The sequence below is a fragment of the Mustelus asterias genome, unplaced genomic scaffold (assembly GCF_964213995.1).
Source record: "Mustelus asterias unplaced genomic scaffold, sMusAst1.hap1.1 HAP1_SCAFFOLD_116, whole genome shotgun sequence".
NCBI lineage: Eukaryota > Metazoa > Chordata > Chondrichthyes > Carcharhiniformes > Triakidae > Mustelus > Mustelus asterias.
Window position 1 is genome coordinate 713079 of NW_027590156.1, and position 17585 is coordinate 730663.

A 17585-nucleotide genomic window follows, 5' to 3' on the forward strand; every position below is an offset into this window, starting at 1 on the left:
TCCAAGTTTCATCAATATCAATGCTGATTGTTAAAGTTTTTATGTAAATGTTTACTGTGTCTGTATAACCTTTCATTGGAATTCATGGAATTTTGTTTAGGTTCCTTCATAATGGAGGTGTCATTGAGAAGACGTCACTCAGAATTGTCAGCAAGGATTAATCAGCACTTTCCAATAGGGGATGTTAATCAGGAATCATTCACACACTGATTTGCATCAAAGATTAATTTAGGATTGAGGTAAAGTTCATAATTTTAGTTTAAACAGGTTCTGTTGAGGATTCTAGAATTAAGGTGGAAGATCACACAAGGTGTTTTTAAAAAGGGACATTGCAGTCCTGAAAATCAGTGACATCGGTAGCACAGTGGTTAGCACTGCTGCTTCACAGCTCCAGGGTCCCGAGTTCGATTCCCGGCTCGGGTCACTGTCTGTGTGGAGTTTGCACATTCTCCTCGTGTCTGCGTGGGTTTCCTCCGGGTGCTCCGGTTTCCTCCCACAGTCCAAAGATGTGCGGGTTAGGTTGATTGGCCAGGTTAAAAATTGTCCCTTAGAGTCCTGGGATGCGTAGGTTAGAGGGATTAGCGGGTAAAATATGTGGGGGTAGGGCCTGGGTGGGATTGTGGTCAGTGCAGACTCGATGGGCCGAATGGCCTCCTTCTGCACTGTAGGGTTTCTATGTTTCTATGACATCTCCAGAATATTAAACTCCAGCCAGTTATAGGGATGTTAATCAGGAAAATCGAACTAATATTGTCAGACTATCAATCCTGGCTGTGATTAAAAGCAGAATCCAATCCTTTCAGTCTATTATGAATTTGCTGGTGTCTCAGCAGGCTGGAGGACCTTGTGAATGCCTTTCCACACAAGGAGCAGGTGAAAGGCCTCTCCCCAGAGTGAGTGCGTTGGTGAGTCAGAAGGTTGGATGACTGCTTGAAACTCTTTCCACAGGTACTGCAGCTGAATGGATTCTCCTGAGTGTGAGTGCGGTGGTGGGACTGGAGGGTGAATAACCGAGCGAATCCCTTCCCACACACCGAGCAGGTGAATGGTCTCTCCCCGGTGTGAAGTCGCTGGTGTCTCACCAGATCGAATGACTGGGAGAATTTCTTCCCACAAATGGAGCAGCTGAACGGTCTCTCCCCGGTGTGAGTGCGTTGGTGAGCAGTCAGGGTGGATGACTGTCCAAAACTCTTTCCACAGGAAGTGCAGCTGAACGGTTTCTCCTCAGTGTGAATTCGCTGATGTGTCCAAAGGCCGGATGACCGAGTGAATCTCTCACCGCACACAGAGCAGGTGAACGGCTTCACCCCAGTGTGAATCCGCTGGTGTGTAGCGAGACTGGATGTGCTGTTGAACCTCTTCCCACAGTGAGTGCAGCTGAAGGGCCTCTCCTCAGTGTGAATTCTCTGGTGTAACATCAGGTAGGTTGTCTTGGTAAATCCCTTCCCACACACAGAACAGACGAATGGCTTCTCCCCGGTGTGACTGCGTCGATGGATTTCCAGCCGGAAAGAAGACTTGAATCCCTTCCCACAGTCCCCACATTTCCAAGGTTTCTCCATGGTCTGGGTCTCTTCCTGTCTCTCCAGCCTAGAGATCAGTTGAAGCCTCGTCCACATACAGAACACGTGTTTGCTCCCCACTGTGAATGGTGTGATGTTTTTTTCAGGATGTGTAACTGGTTAAAGCTCTTTCCGCAATCAGTTCACTGGAACACTCTCACCCGGGTGTGTGTGTCTCGGTGTTTCTCCAGTTGCACTGATGTTTAAAATATTTTCCACAGATAAACATTTCTCCTTCCACATTGAAAGGTTGATGAATAATTGAGTTAAACCAAAATGTTCGTTTTGAGTTTTGCATCTAAAAATCTTTCCCTTGTAAGATCTGTAAAAAGAGTTGACAAAATTAATCACGGGTCAGTCCAGGATAGAAATTCATATCAGACAATTCTAATTTCTCTGGAACATTCTTTACTCTCTTGTTCCCCCAAATCTGTAAATCCCCGTCTCACACACACTCCCTCCTCCCTGGGCCGAAATCCAAACCCATCTCACCATCTCCACCATTTCTGTCCTCCACTCCCTGTTTCCTCCCTCCCTCCAGTCTGTCTGGCTTCAGTTCTCTTGCCCCTCTGTGCAAAATCAAGAAGATTGTTTTCTCTCCTGGTCACTGGCACCCTCAAGGCCCACCCACTCCCTGGTTCACTGATACTGTTGGCTGCAGAGACCAATCTGTGAGAGGTGGTTCTGCTTCAAGTGCCACATATGAAGTGGTTCTCAGGTCTGGTTGTGGGTTGTTGTTTTCGATGTTGGCTCTTGTTGCTGAGCCGCTGGAGTGACCATCCTCTATCCTGTGAATGTACCCAAGCTGGCAAAGTCACCTCCACTTGATGAGAACCCACATTCTTGGGAGACAATGAATTGTAGATTTTGCATCAAAGGTCAATTTAGGATTGAAGTAAAAAGTTCAGTCTTATTGCAACCAAATTTCCGTTGAGAGTTCTTGAATTCAGCTGAAAGATCACAGATGGTGCCTTTAAAAAGGGACACTGTAGCCTCGAAGGTCAGTGACATCTACAGAATATTAAACTTCAGCCAGTTATAGGGTTGTTATATCAACAGGAACAAACTTAAAATTGTCCAACTATCAATCCTGGATGTAATGAACATTAGCAGAAACAGCTGAATCCAATCTCTCAGTCACATATGGATTCACTCATGTGTCACGAGGTTGCAGGACCGAGTGAATCCCTTCCCACACACAGAGCAGGCAAATGGTCTCTCCCCAGTGTGAACTCGCTGGTGTACAAAGAGAGCAGATGAAGTCCTGAAACTCTTCCCACAGTCAGAGCAGCTGAATGCCTTGTCCTCAGCGTGAATTTGCTGGTATGCCTTGAGGCTGGATGACACAGTGAATCCCTTCCCACACACCGAGCAGGTGAATGGTCTCTCCCCAGTGTGAACTCACTGGTGTTCAATGAGGGCATATGCCTGCTTGAAACTCTTCCCACAGGAGGTGCAGCTGAATGGCCTCTCCCCAGTGTGAACTCGCTGATGATTCACCAGACTGGATGACTGAGTGAATCCCTGTCCACAGACTGAACAGGTGAAAGGCTTCTCCCCAGTGTGAATTCGCTGGTGTTCTTCGAGGCTGTGTGAATACCTGAACCTCTTTCCACAGAAAGTGCAGCTGAACAGCTTCTCCTCAGAGTGAATTTGCTGGTGTGTCACCAGGTTGGAGGACTTTGTGAATCCCTTCCCACACATGGAGCAGGTGAATGGCCTCTCCCCAGTGTGAACGCGATGATGTTGACTGAGGTCTGATGAAGACCTGAACCTTTTTCCACAGTGAGTGCAGCTGAACAGCCTCTCCTCAGTGTGAATGCGCTGGTGTAACATGAGGCCAGTTGGCTGAGTAAATCCCTTTCCACACACAGAACAGGTGAATGGCCGCTCCCCAGTGTGAGTGCGCCAGTGGTTGTCCAACAGGGATGGGTAATTGAATCCTTTCCCACAATCCTCACATTTCCACGGTTTCTCCAAGGCATCGGCCCCACTGTGACTGTGTCTATGATATTCCAGCTGGGATCTATAACTGAATTCTTTCCCACAGTCCTCACAGTTCCATGGTGCCGGTGTCCTTGTGTCTCTCCAGGTTGGATGATTAGTTGAAGGCTCGTCCACACTGTGAATGGTGTGATGTTTTATCAGGCTGTGGAACTGGTTAAAGCTCTTTCTGCAATCAGTTCACTGGAACATTCTCACTCAGCTGTGCGTGTGTCTCTTGGTGCTTTTCCAGTAACACTGATGTTTAAAATATTTTCCCTCAGACAGAACAAACGAACAATTATCCTTTCAACCTCAAAGGTGATGATATTCAGGTCATGATGAACCAACTGACTGTCAAACTTAAGTTTGGTTTGAGTTTCCCATCTGCAATCATCGTTTCTAAGATCCCGTAAAAAGAGTTTACAAAAGTCATCACCGTCAGTCCAGGATAGAAATTCTGAACAGACAATTCTAGTTTCTCTGGAACATTTTTTCCTCTCTTGTTCCCCCAAATCTGTAAATCCCCATCCCACACACTCTCCCTCCTCCCTGGGCTGAAATCCAAACCCATCTCCACCATTTCTTTCCTCCACCCCCAGTTTTCTCCCTCCCTCTCCTCTGCCTGTGTTCAGTTCTGATGTGGAGATGCCGGCGTTGGACTGGGGTGAACACTGCTCCTTCGTCAGACTCCATCTGACGAAGGAGCAGCGCTCTGAAAGCTTATGGCATTTGCTACCAAATAAACCTGTTGGTCTTTAACCTGGTGTTGAGACTTCTTATTGTGAACAGTTCTCCAGCTCCTGTCTGCAGACTGACAATAAAACCAATGGGTCTTATTGGGGGTGTTGGGGCCTCCAGCGGGTGTTTGTGAATCCTTCCCGCCCACATCACAATGCCCCGGGGTGATTGACAGCAGGTCCGGACCAATAGGAAGAGGCGGCGAGGCTGGAGGACCGAGCGGGAGCGGCTGGTCCTCCAACCAATCGGAGTGAATGAGGGGAGGAGCCTCGCTCGAGGCTTCCTCAGTGCGCATGCGTCGAGCCGGAGAGGCTCCCGATAAAGACGGCAGGGGAATCTGGGCCTGTTCCGGGGAAAAGCGGGAGCTGATTTCCCCGCTTCACAACCCGCACCCGAGCTTTGTATTCGGTGCTTGGGGCCGACACGGGGTGTTTATGAAGCCTCGAACCCACCCCCCGGCTCCATCCCCCCCTCATTACCCACCCGCCGGCTCCATCCCCCCCTCATTCCCCACCCGGCGGTGTCGGATCAGCTGAAAATTCCCACCGCCGCAATCCTGAGCTCCCAGCGGCACTGCGCATGCTCCACATCACAATGACCGGACAGTGATTGACAGCGGTTCCGGACCAAGGAAAAGGGGGCGGGGCTGGAGGACCGAGCGGGAGCGGCTGGTCCTCCAACCAATCAGAGTGAATGGGGGCGGGGCTGAGTCCGGATCTCCCTCATTGTCTGAAACTCTGCATCTTTGTGAAAGTTGCTCTGTGTCAAACTCCAGGGGAAAACTGGACCTTTCTGTTTGTGGCTTCAAACAGATGGAGCCCTGTGGGTGCGGAGCAAACAGATGGAGCCCTGTGGGTGCGGAGCAAACAGATGGAGCCCTGTGGGTGCGGAGCAAACAGATGGAGCCCTGTGGGTGCGGAGCAAACAGATGGAGCCCTGTGGGTGCGGAGCAAACAGATGGAGCCCTGTGGGTGCAGAGCAAACACATCAACATTTATCACTGAGATAAAGACAGTAAATGTTGGAAAATCTCAGCAGGGCTGACAGCATCTGTGGAGAGAGACTAGAGTAAGAAATCTCACACCACCAGATTAAAGTCCAACAGGTTTATTTGGTAGCAAAAGCCACTAGCTTTCGGAGCGCTGCTCCTTCATCAGGTGACTATAAAGGAATATCAGTTAAATATCAGTGACTACAAAGGAACAACTTGGTGGGAAGTTAAAAAGCAGGACTCCGAGGGTAGTCATCTCAGGATTGCTACCTGTGCCACGTGCCAGTGAGGGTAAGAGTAGGATGCTCAGGCGGATGAACACATGGCTGAGGAACTGGTGTAGGGGGCAGGGTTTCAGATTTCTAGATCATTGGAAACTCTTCTGGGGCAGGTGGGACCTGTACAAGAGAGATGGGTTACACCTGAACAACAAGGGGACCAATATACTTGCAGGAAGGTTTGCTAGTGTTATTGGGAAGGGTTTAAACTAGATTTGCAGGGGGATGGGAACCAGAGTGCCAGAGCAGATAGTGGAGCGGGGGTGAAAATAAATGATGTTAATAGTTCATGCAAAATCACAAATAGAAGGACTGTGTGTGGAGTTGGAATGTTATGGTGAGGTTGTATAAGACATTGGTGAGGCCGAATTTAGAGTATTTTGTGCAGTTTTGGCCACCTAATTACAGGAGGGATATTAATAAGGTTGAAAGAGTGCAGAGAAGGTTTACAAGGATGTTGCCGGGACTTGAGAAACTGAGTTACAGAGAAAGGTTAGGACTTTATTCCCTGGAGCGTAGAAGAATGAGGGGAGATTTGATAGAGGTGTATAAAATTATGATGGGTATAGATAGAATGAATGCAAGCAGGCTTTTTCCACTGAGGCTAGGGGAGAAAATAACTAGAGGACATGGGTTAAGGGTGAGGGGGGAAAAGTTTAAAGGGAATATTAGCGGGGGGCTTCTTCACACAGAGAGTGATGGGAGTTTGGAATGAGCTGCCAGATGAGGTGATGAATGCGGGCTCACTTTTAACATTTAAGAAAAACTTGGACAGGTACATGGGTGAGAGGGGTGTGGAGGGATATGGTCCAGGTGCAGGTCAGTGGGACTAGACAGAAAAATGGCTCAGAACAGCCAAGAAGGGCCAAATGGCCTGTTCCTGTGCTGTAATGTTCTGTGGTTCTAACTGATCTTAAAGCCAATCTTTTTCATTCTGTGTGGAGGGGGCGTGCTGAATCAGTTTTAATGGGGTTTTATATTTGTTTATACAATGTGGGCATTGCTGGCTCGACCAGCATCAATTGCCCACCCCAAATTATTCTTGAGAAGGTGATTGGGGCTGCCTTCTTGAACTGCAGATTTGAAGTTACTGTCAGATCAGCCGTGATCTAATTAAATGGGTCAAGGGGCTGAATGATCTACTCTCCTATATTTATAAGTTTGCCGCAGTCGAAGATGCTGTGCGGAAGGGATTTCCAGGATTTTTGATCAGCGACAGTGAAAGGACAGCAACATGATTCCAAGTCAGGATTGTTTATGTCTTGGGTGCCATTGTTTTTCGGTAAAGGGTCTGTTCCTCTGCTGTACTGTTCTTCGTTCTTTGATAACGTCAGTTGTCCATGTTGCCAATTATCTGCTGCCCTTGTCTCTCGGTGGTAGAGTTTGTAGGATTGGAAGGTAAAGGTCGCAGTGTTGGAAGGTGCTGTTGAAAGTTAAATTATATTAATTTCTTCAGACGAAAAAGTGGAACTCAGGTGAAGATTTGGTGGGGAGATCTAGATCAGAGAGGCAGTATTTCAGAGTTTATCACTGTGATAGCAGCAATCCCATTGCTATCTGTTGGCAAGACTGATGGAAATATTTAAAATGGAGACCATTGGAGGACGAGGTACAATGGAATTTGTGAACTATCTGAGGATAATGGTGAGGGGAAAGGAAGGGATCAGGAAAGCAGCTGACACTTCATATTGTTCCAGGAGAAGTGGGGTCAGGTTGTGTAGATGTCAGGTTTTACGCAGCACACAGTCAGTCTGGATGGAAAATCTCTGAATCATTCAGTTGGAAACTCAGAGACCTATCATTGCTCGGAGGAAGGTTGTGTTGCAACTGATGAGAAGCAGCTTCACTCAGACACCTACATCCTCATGCACAAAAACTAACACACGCAGCCATCCTCCCACCCACCCACGTGATGTACCAACTGACTCAAGAGCAGCTTCTTCCCTGCTATCCGACTTTTGAATGGACCAACGTATATTAAATTGATCTTATTCTACACCCTTGCTATGACTGTAACACTATATTCTACACCCTCTTTTTTCCTTTTCCCCGATGTACTTTAGAATGTATGTTTTGTCTGTATAGCGCACAAGAAACAATACCTTTCACTGTATCCCAATACATGTGACAATAGTAAATCAAATCAAATCAAAAACTCTCACATGAAACAGAGCCTGTCCCATTGGGTGGACAACACCAGCTAACATGACTAAAACTGAGGATAAAGTATTGGTGTCTGTAAGGGCTGAAACAATACCCTTATCTCTTGTTGATCTGTGGCACCAAGTTCCAGACTCCTTCATGAATCATCCTCTTGGCCTCTAGCCTGTCAACCCCCCATGAGAATCTTATATGTTTCAGAAAGTTCACTGCTCATTCTTCTAAACCTAATGATTAGAGGTGCAACCTTTCCCCAAAAGACAATGAGTTGGATTCTCCGGCCGCGCTCACCCCAAAACTGGAGAATCCTGCCCGAGGTCAATGGGCCTTTGTGGTCCCGCCCCTCTGCCCGCGACGATACCTGTGGTGGGCAGGATGGGAGAATTCTCACCTACACCTTACAATCTTTCCTCAAAAGACAACACCTTCATCTGAGGAATGGACCTGGTGAACCTTCTCTGAACTCATTCCAATGAAAGCATGTCATTCCATCAGTAGGGAGACCAAAACCGTACACAGTATTCCAGCTGCTCTCTCAGCAATGTCCTGTGTAGGTGCAGCAAGTTCCCTTTTTCAAACTCCACCCCCTTGCAGTAAAGTCCAACACTCCATTTGCCGCCTTCTTTACTTGCTGTACCTTCATCCTATTTTTTCACGATTCATGTACAAGGACACCCAGATTCCTCTCTACGGCAGTGTTCTTCAGTTTCTGTATATTTAAACAATTTTTTGCTTCTCTATTCTTCCTGCCAAAGCCGAAAAGCTCCCACTTTCCCGCACTATACTCCATCTGCCATTTTTCTGTCCATTCAGGTAACTTATCTGTGTCCCTTACAGATTTTTTGTAATAACCTCACAGCTTGCTTTTCTACCTATCTTTGTATCATCAATTCTGGCTTCATCCAAGTCATTGATCAAGGTGGCTGTTTTTCTCTCTCTCAGTTGTGGGTGATATTTGTCCCTATTCTCCTGGAAACTGAATGAATCTTGTTCCAAACTGGGTTCAATATCAGACATTTCAGGGAGTCAGGAATCATTCGCCCCTGAACCTACACTGGTAAAATCCCAGGCAGTTCCTCAGTAAGGATTTTTCTGGTTCCTCACCATATATTAGTCAGGATACTGAAACCCAGCTTTTTTACAGTCCACTCCTGGAGGCCCCACTCCCTGAGCCGACAACATTCAGCAGTGTCAGTGCTGAAGTTTCACCGTGGGAGTGATTCCCAGAGTAACTGTCAATCAGATCACCATTGATGTCCAGGTTTGTGTATTTTTAGTTATCCTGATGTCTAACACACACACATCAATAAAACAGGGAATTCCTGCAAACAAACTGCAGCTTCTTCTCTATCTGGAGATCCAATGTTTGTTGAATAATTGTCCCAGCGGTTAACAGGCTCCTGTGAACTCATCCAACTCATATTTTAATACTGACTTTAACAAATATATTTCAAATAGGTTTATTTTAAATGAGTTAAAACCAGCCTTAAAATGGTAGATATAGTATAATAACCAAAGTACTTTTCAGACTGGAAACTTTAACCTGCTGTTTCACTTTGATTTAGGAGCAGATCCCAGTTTTACATCAATCTCTGATTCATGTGTCCAGCATTCACCGTCATTCTAAAAACAGAAGTTGCTGCAAAATCTCAGTAAGTCTGACAGAATCTGTAAATGGTAGTCATGATGTGGAGATGCCGGCGTTGGACTGGGGTAAGCACAGTAAGAAGTCTCACAACACCAGGTTAAAGTCCAACAGGTTTATTTGGTAGCAAATACCTTGGAGATACCACAGATACTTATCTGTTTCAGTATCCTGACTAATATATGGTGAGGAACCAGAAAAATCCTGACTGAGGAACTGTCTGGGGTTTTACCAGTGTAGGTTCAGGGGCGAATGATTCCTGACTCCCTGAAATGTCTGATATTGAACCCAGTTTGGAACAAGATTCATTCAGTTTCCAGGAGAATAGGGACAAATATCACCCACAACTGAGAGAGAGAAAAACAGCTACCTTGATCAATGACTTGGATGAAGCCAGAATTGATGATACAAAGATAGGTAGAAAAGCAATCTGTGTACCAAGTAACAAATACCACAAATACACGTATTTGCTACCAAATAAACCTGTTGGACTTTAACCTGGTGTTGTGAGACTTCTTACAGAATCTGTAAAGACAGGAACAGTTAATGTTTCCAGTTGAATGTGACTCTTCTTCAGTGTCAAAACATTAGCTCTGTTTCTCTCTCCAGAGATGCTGTCAGACCTGCTGAGTTTTTACAGCACTTCTTGTTTTTATTTACGAGTTCAGGACTCAGACAAGACAATCCACAATACAAATCTTACAACTGGGCCAGGGTTTATTAACATCAGCAGAAACAGACACCAATGAAAATGGTTGGGACCTCGATGTGATTAACAGCAAAATTCAGTCCTTGCAGTCACTCGTGAACATGATGGTGTTTCCGCAGGTGAGGTGACTGAGTGAATCCCTTCCCACACACGGAGCAGGTGAATGGCCTGTCCCCAGTGTGAATTCGCTGGTGCTTTACCAGGTTGGATGATTGACTGAATCCCTTGCCACAATCAGAGCAAGTGAATGGTCTCTCCCCAGTGTGAACTCGCTGGTGCCTCCGCAGGCTGGATGAACAAGTGAATCCCTCTGCACACTGAGGGCAGCTGAATGGTCTCTCCCCGGTGTGAACTTGCTGGTGCCTCTGCAGGCTGGATGAACAAGTGAATCCCTCCCCACACTGAGGGCAGCTGAACGGCCTCTCCCCAGTGTGAACTCGCTGGTGTTTCTGCAGGTTGGATAACTGAGTGAATCCCTTCCCACACTGAGAGCAGCTGAATGGCCTCTCCCCAGTGTGAACTCGTTGGTGTGCCCGCAGGCTGGATGAACAAGTGAATCCCTTCCCACACTGAAAGCAGCTGAATGGTCTCTCCCCAGTGTGAACTCGCTGGTGTGTCCGCAGGCTGGATGACTGAGTGAATCCCTCCCCACACTGAGAACACGTAAATGGTCTCTCCCCCGTGTGAACTCGCTGGTGCCTCCGCAGGTGGGATGAACAAGTGAATCCCTTCCCACACTGAGGACAGCTGAATGGTCTCTCCCCAGTGTGAACTCGCTGGTGTGCCCGCAGGCTGGATGACTGAGTGAATCCCTCCCCACACTGAGAACACGTAAATGGTTTCTCCCCAGTGTGAACTCGCTGGTGTTTCTGCAGGTGGGATGACTGAGTGAATCCCTCCCCACACTGAGAGCAGGTGAACGGTCTCTCCCCAGTGTGAATTCGGTGGTGTGTCCACAGGTCAGATGACCGAGTGAATCCCTTCCCACACTGAGAACACGTGAATGGTCTCTCCCCAGTGTGGCTGCGCCGATGAGCTTCCAGCAGAGATGGGGCTCTGTATCCCTTCCCACAGTCTGCACATTTCCATGGTTTCTCCATGGTGCAGGTGTCCTTGCCTCTGTCTTGGGTGGACAATCAGTCGAAGCCTCGTCCACACTCACAACACGAGTACAGTCTCTCCCTGCTGTGAATGGTGTGATATTTATTCAGGCTGTGTAACTGGTTTAGTCAGTGCACTGGAAGACTCTCACTCGAGTGTGGCAGTGTGTTGGTGCTTTTCCAGTCACACTGATGTTTGAAACCTTTTCAAATCGACAGACCACACAACCATTTCCCCTTCTTGATTCAAAGTCCGATGATATTCAGCTCCCATGGAATATGACTCTGTCAGATCTAGACATGACGTTTGAGATTTCGGTCTGTGATTCCTCTTTCAATATCCTGTAAAACGAGTTTACAAAAGTCATCAGTGTCAGTACGCGATAGAAATTCAGAACAGACAATTCTAGTTTCCATGGAACATTCTTTCCTATTTCAGTCCCAAAGAGCTGTAAATCTCCATCCCACACACTCTCCCTCCATTCTCACTCTGCTGTATCTAATATTCACCCTCACAATTCTCCTGAAGGTGCTGATTGAGGCTGATTGACAGCTCCATGCTCACTGCTTCCTGTCCTGGACACAGAGACCATAACAAATAGGAGCTGCAGTCTGCCATTTGGCCCATCGAGCCTTTTAAACTATTCAATGAGATAATTTGTTCATCTACCTCAGCATCATTCTCCCCACATTAAACCCATATCCCTTGATATCTTCAATATCTAGAAACCAATCAATATCTCTCTTGAAAATAGTTGATGACTGAGGCTTCACTGTCCTCAGGGGTTGAGAATTCCAAAGCTTTACCACATCCTTCAGTGAAGAAATCGCCCCACATATTACTTTTGCTCCATCTTCTTGTCTGTTCCCCATAACTCTTGACACCCTTGTCAGTCAAAGATCTGTCTAACTGGAATATATTCAATGATCCTCAGCCTCCACTGGTCCCTGTAGAAGAGAAATCCAAAAGACTAACAACCCTCTGGGGGAAGAGATGTCTGGAAATATATCACGTAGCTACAGTTCCATATTACAAGATATTCAGGTCCCAAGGAATATGACTCTGTCTAGACGTGGCGGTTGAGATTTTTGCCTGTGATTCCTCATTGAAAATCCTGTGAAATGAGTTTGCAAAAGTCATCACAGTCAGTATAGGATAGAAATTCAGAGCAGACAATTCTAGTTTCTATGGAACATTCTTTCCTATTTCATTCCCAAGAAGTTGTAAATCTCCATCCATATCAATGGATTCTCACCTGGTGTTGTGAGATTACTTACTGTGCTTATCCCAGTTCAACGCCGGCATCTCCACACTCTGAGCGGAGACAGAGAGAAGTAGGAGAGGCCGGAGGTGAGGAGAGAGATTTTATACATCTACAACTCAACAGGAACTTTGACAGAATTTCCAAACCCTGTGAACACCATCAGCTCCAAGTTCCTCTCCAACTCACACACCATCCTGACTTGTCTGACATCCAGTACTGAAAGAACAGAAATTTATTTCATATAAATACTGGGAAGACTGAACCCATTGTGTTCAGTCCCCACTACAAACTCCACTCCCTCGCCAACAACTTTATCTCTCCTCCTGGCAACTGTCTGAGGCTGAACCAGGCTGTTCACAACCAGGGTGAAATAGTTCATCCCAAGATGAGCTTCCAGCCACATGTCCACATCATCATTAAGACCACCTTCATTCATAGAAGCATTAATAGTAATTAATTAATAATAATGAATCAGAAAATAGTGTAGGAGGCCATTCAGCCCATCGAGCCTGCACCGGGAACAATCCCATCCAGGCCCTATCCACATATTTACCTGTTAATCCCCCTGATACCAAGTGGCAATTTATCATGGCCAATCCGTCTAACTGGCACATCTCTCGACTGTGGAAGGAAACCGGAACACCCGGAGGAAACCCACACAGGCACGGGGAGAATGTAGAAACTCTGCACAGACAGTGACCCGAGGCTGGAATTGAACCCGGGTCCCTGGCGCTGTTAGGCAGCTGCACTAACCACTGTGCCACCGGGCCACATGTCAGTGCCATCGCCCGACTCCAGCCTAGTCTCAGCTCATCTGGAACCCTCACCCATTCCATTGTGACGTCACACTCTCACCCATTCCATTGTGACGTCACACTCTCACCCATTCCATTGTGACGTCACACTCTCACCCATTCCATTGTGACGTCACACTCTCACCCATTCCATTGTGACGTCAGGGCTTCACTCTCCGATCACAATCCCTGCCGACCTCCCACATGCAGCCTCAATGGCGGCAGTCAGCCCGGGTCTAACACTACAAGCTGCCGCTCCATTTGGTACAAAGGGGGGGACCGGGAAGTTCATTTCCGGGGATTGGGTTTGAACAACATGTTTAAGGAGCCTCTCCACCCACCCGGTGGATTCATCGCTCCCCGCGCACCGTCCTCTACTAGGTATTGATCTCGCTTCCCAGTTAAAACCGTCCGTCTGTCCGTCGCCATTACCCGCACTTCCCGCCCCTCATTCACTCCGATTGGTTGGAGGACCAGCCGCTCCCGCTCGGTCCTCCAGCCCCGCCCCCTCTTCCTATTGATCCGGAGCTGCCGTCAATCAGCCCCCGGGCATTGTGATGTGGAGCATGCGCAGTGTCATTGCTGTCCTTGGCGCTTGTTTGTCCCGGAGAAGCGGAGTCAGCGTTAGGCGGTGGCTGGGAGGATTTGGAAACACTTTGAGGATCCGCAAACCCTTCAGAATCATTGTCAGCTCCCTGGTTTGCAGCTGCGGGGCTTCTCCCTCCCTCCCTCCCGGGAACAGGCCCAGGTTAACGGCCCCATCCTGGCTCAGCCACTGGAGGATGGTTCACATCAGAGGATGGGGGAGGGGGACAATAAATAAGAGGTTACACTTTGGCCTCAAATCAATGAGGACTCTGATCTCTGGGAAGGAAGGAAACCCTGGGAGGTGGGCGGGGAGGATTCACAAACACCCGCTGGAGGCACCAACACCCCCAATAAAAAGCTGCAGCTCCCGGGTTTGCAGCTTTTTCCCGGGAGGGAGTTGGGGAAGTTTTGTGGAGACCATTCCCGGCTGGTTCAGTTAGTGGTTCCTGGAGCTCAGAAACCCTGGGTTAGAATCCTGAACCCCACACTGGGTGGTTGTTTTATTAAATACTTTTTATTTATTAATCATCTGTTGAAGAAAATATTAATGTGTTTTGAAAAATCATTTTATAGCATTTGTGAAAATGCCCATTAAAATAGCAATTCTCCCAATGTATTTCATAGGATCCCTACAGGGCTGGAGGAGGTTATTCGGCCCATCGAGTCTGCACCGACAACAATCACACCTATGCTCTATTCCCACATATGTAACCTGCTAATCCCTCTAACCTACTCATCCCAGGACACTAAGGGGCAATTTAGTGTGGCCAATGCACCTAACTGGCATATCTTTGGACGATAGGAGGAAACTGGAGCATCTGGAGAAAACCCACACAGACATGGGGAGAATGGGCAGACTCCACACGGACAGTGACCCAAGTTGGGAATTGAACCCAGGTCCCTGGAGCTCTGAGGCAGCAGTGCTAGCCACCGTGCCGCCTACATTGCTGATGAGAATTTTAATTTACTGACTTGGGAATTAATTCTCGGGAATAGTCATTCTGAAAATGACCATTAAAATGTGTTTTAATTTACCCCATAATTGCAGACTTCAGTTTGCATTTCAAAATTCAATTGGGAATGTCTGGGAGCAAATGGTAAAATGAGGTTTGAGACACCAGCTGCAATTATTTTCTGTGACTGATGATACCTTTGTGCCTGTGCAGGAGGTAATTCCCCTGGTGCTGTGGCACAAATAAAATGGAGCCTTTCCCAGGAACCGGCCCATGTTAATGGTCACCGTGGTGTTTCATTGGTGAGCAGAGCACATGTGCCTATTGTCGTAACAATAGAGTCAGTGGGGCTGCACATCCCCTGACTTGGAAGGAAAATAATTGACTCCTTGATTGTACTCTCAATCTGCACATGGTCTGGAGGACTGAATCCAGCTGGAGGGAGAGGGAGCTGGGCTCAGAGTGGAGATGGGGCAATGAGTTTGATTTCAGCTCAGGGACAAGAGAGAGTGTGTGGGATGGGGATTACAGCTCAAGATAAATGTGATAGAGAAATGTTTCGTGGAAACTGAAATTGTCTGTTCTGAAGCAGTTTTTTAAAACTCTTTTTGCAGGGAACTAGAAGAGGAGGATTCACAGACAGGAAACTCAAACTAAACTTCACATCAAAGTCTGACAGAGCCATTCGATTCATCACGACCTAAATATGATTACTTTTGACAGTGGAGGGATAAATCATTCCCTGTATTGTCAGTGGAAGAAAATTTCAAAATTCAATGTGACAGAAAAAGAACTGAGACACACACATACACCCAAGTGAGAGTGCTCCAGTGACCTGACAGTGGATAGAGCTTTAACCAGTTACATAGCCAGAAAAACATCACACCATGGTCTGTATGTGGATGAGGCTTCAACTAATCATCCAACCTGGAGAGACAGAAGGACACCAGCACCATGGACAAACCGTGGAAATGTGAGGATTGTGGTAAAGGATTCAATTATCCACCCGGTTGGAAACCCATTGACACGGTCTCATTGGGGTTGGGAAAATGGAGAAACCATGGAAATGTGATGATTGTGATAAAGGATGCAATTATCCGTACTTGCTGGAAAACCATAGACACAGTCACATTGGAGAGAGGCCATTCATCTGTTCTGTGTGTGGGAAAGGATTCACTATCTCATCCCACCTGCTGTTACACCAGCAAATTCACACTGAGGAGAGGCCGTTCAGCTGCTCCACCTGTGGAAAGGGGTTCTTGTGTTCATCCAACCTCAGTGCACATCAGCGAGTTCACACTGGGGAGAGATCGTTCACCTGCTCCTTGTGTGGGAAGGAGTTTGCTAGGCCATCCAGTCTTTGGACACAACAGCGAATTCACACAGGATATATATAATATATATAAATGATTTGGAGGAAAATGTAACTGGATTGATTAGTAAATTTGCGGACGACACAGAGGTTGATGGATTTGCGGATAGCGATGAGGACTATCAGAGGATACAGCAGGATATAGATCGGTTGGAGACTTGGGTGGAGAGATGGCAGATGGAGTTTAATCCAGACACGTGACGTAATGCATTTTGGAAGGTCTAATACAGATAGGAAATATACAGTAAATGGCAGAACCCTTAACAATATTGATAGGCAAAGGGATTGGAGTGTACAGGTGGACAGATCACTGAAAGTGGCAATGCAGGTGTAGAAGGTCATCAAGAAGACATACGGCATGCTTGCCTTCATCGGCTGGGGCATTGAGTTTAAAAATTGGCAAGTCATGTTGCAGCTTTATAGAACCTTTAGTTAGGCCGCACTTGGAATATTGTGTTCAATTCTGGTTGCCACACTACCAGAAGGATGTGGAGGCTTTCGAGAGGGTCCAGAAAAGATTTACCAGGATGTTGCCTGGTATGGAGGGCATTAGCTATGAGGAGAGGTTGGAGAAACTTGGTTTGTTCTCACTTGAGCGACGGAGGTTGAGGGGACACCTGATAGAAGTCGACAAGATTATGAGAGGCATGGACAAAGTGGATAGTCAGAAGCTTTTTCCCAGGGTGGAAGAGTCAATTACTCGGGGGAATAGGTTTAAGGTGCGAGGGGTAAAGTTTAAAAGAGATGTACGAGGCAGATGTTTTACACAGAGAGTGGTGGGTGCCTGGAATTCATTGCCGGGGGAGGTAGTGGAAGCAGATACGGTATTGACTTTTAAGGGGCGTCTTGACAAGCACATGAATCAGATGGGAATAGAGGGATATGGTCCCTGGAAGGGTAGTGGGTTTTAGTTAAGTCGGGCAGTATGGTCGGTGCAGGCATGGAGTGCCGAAGGGCCTGTTCCTGTGCTGTAATTTTCTTTGTTCTTAGTACACAGGCCAATTTATCTTTCTAGGGGTGAGTGTGTCTGAGAGGTATGCAACTGGAAAACATTTTCCATTCACCTCCTGCATTGCTGCAGTACATATAGATATCGTTCTCACTCTGCCAGCAGGGCTGTGGGATTAATTGGACAGATCTTAAAGACTGCCCGACGGGGCAGGATGTGCCAAATGGTTTCCATCTGTGATGTATCGTTCCATAAAACAGAATATTCAGCATCAGGAGAAAGAAAGTGAAAGAAACCTGTCTCTGTGGGATTTACCCAACCAGTATGAGCACCTTCGGGAGAGCAGAGAGAGGGGAGGAAACCAGTGGGAAAAGTTTTAAAAACTCGAGGTATTCCCACAGGAGAGCACTGGTTTAAATCAATTTTAGAAATAGAGAATGGCAGCGCACAAATTCCGAGGAATGCATTTTTAAAAATTAATTGATCTTAATTGCA

The 17585-nt window shown here is 47.0% G+C and overlaps 1 protein-coding gene and 1 pseudogene across 1 annotated transcript in view; both read right to left on the reverse strand.

Moving 5' to 3' along the window:
- The window catches only part of LOC144484579 (uncharacterized), a 104980-nt gene that overhangs the window by 19553 nt on the left and 67842 nt on the right, over positions 1–17585 (reverse strand). Inside the window, 1 exon segment of the mRNA XM_078203061.1 lies at positions 10199–11163. Coding sequence (XP_078059187.1) covers positions 10199–11163 — 965 coding nt within the window.
- On the reverse strand, positions 696–4581 carry LOC144484570 (uncharacterized; annotated as a pseudogene).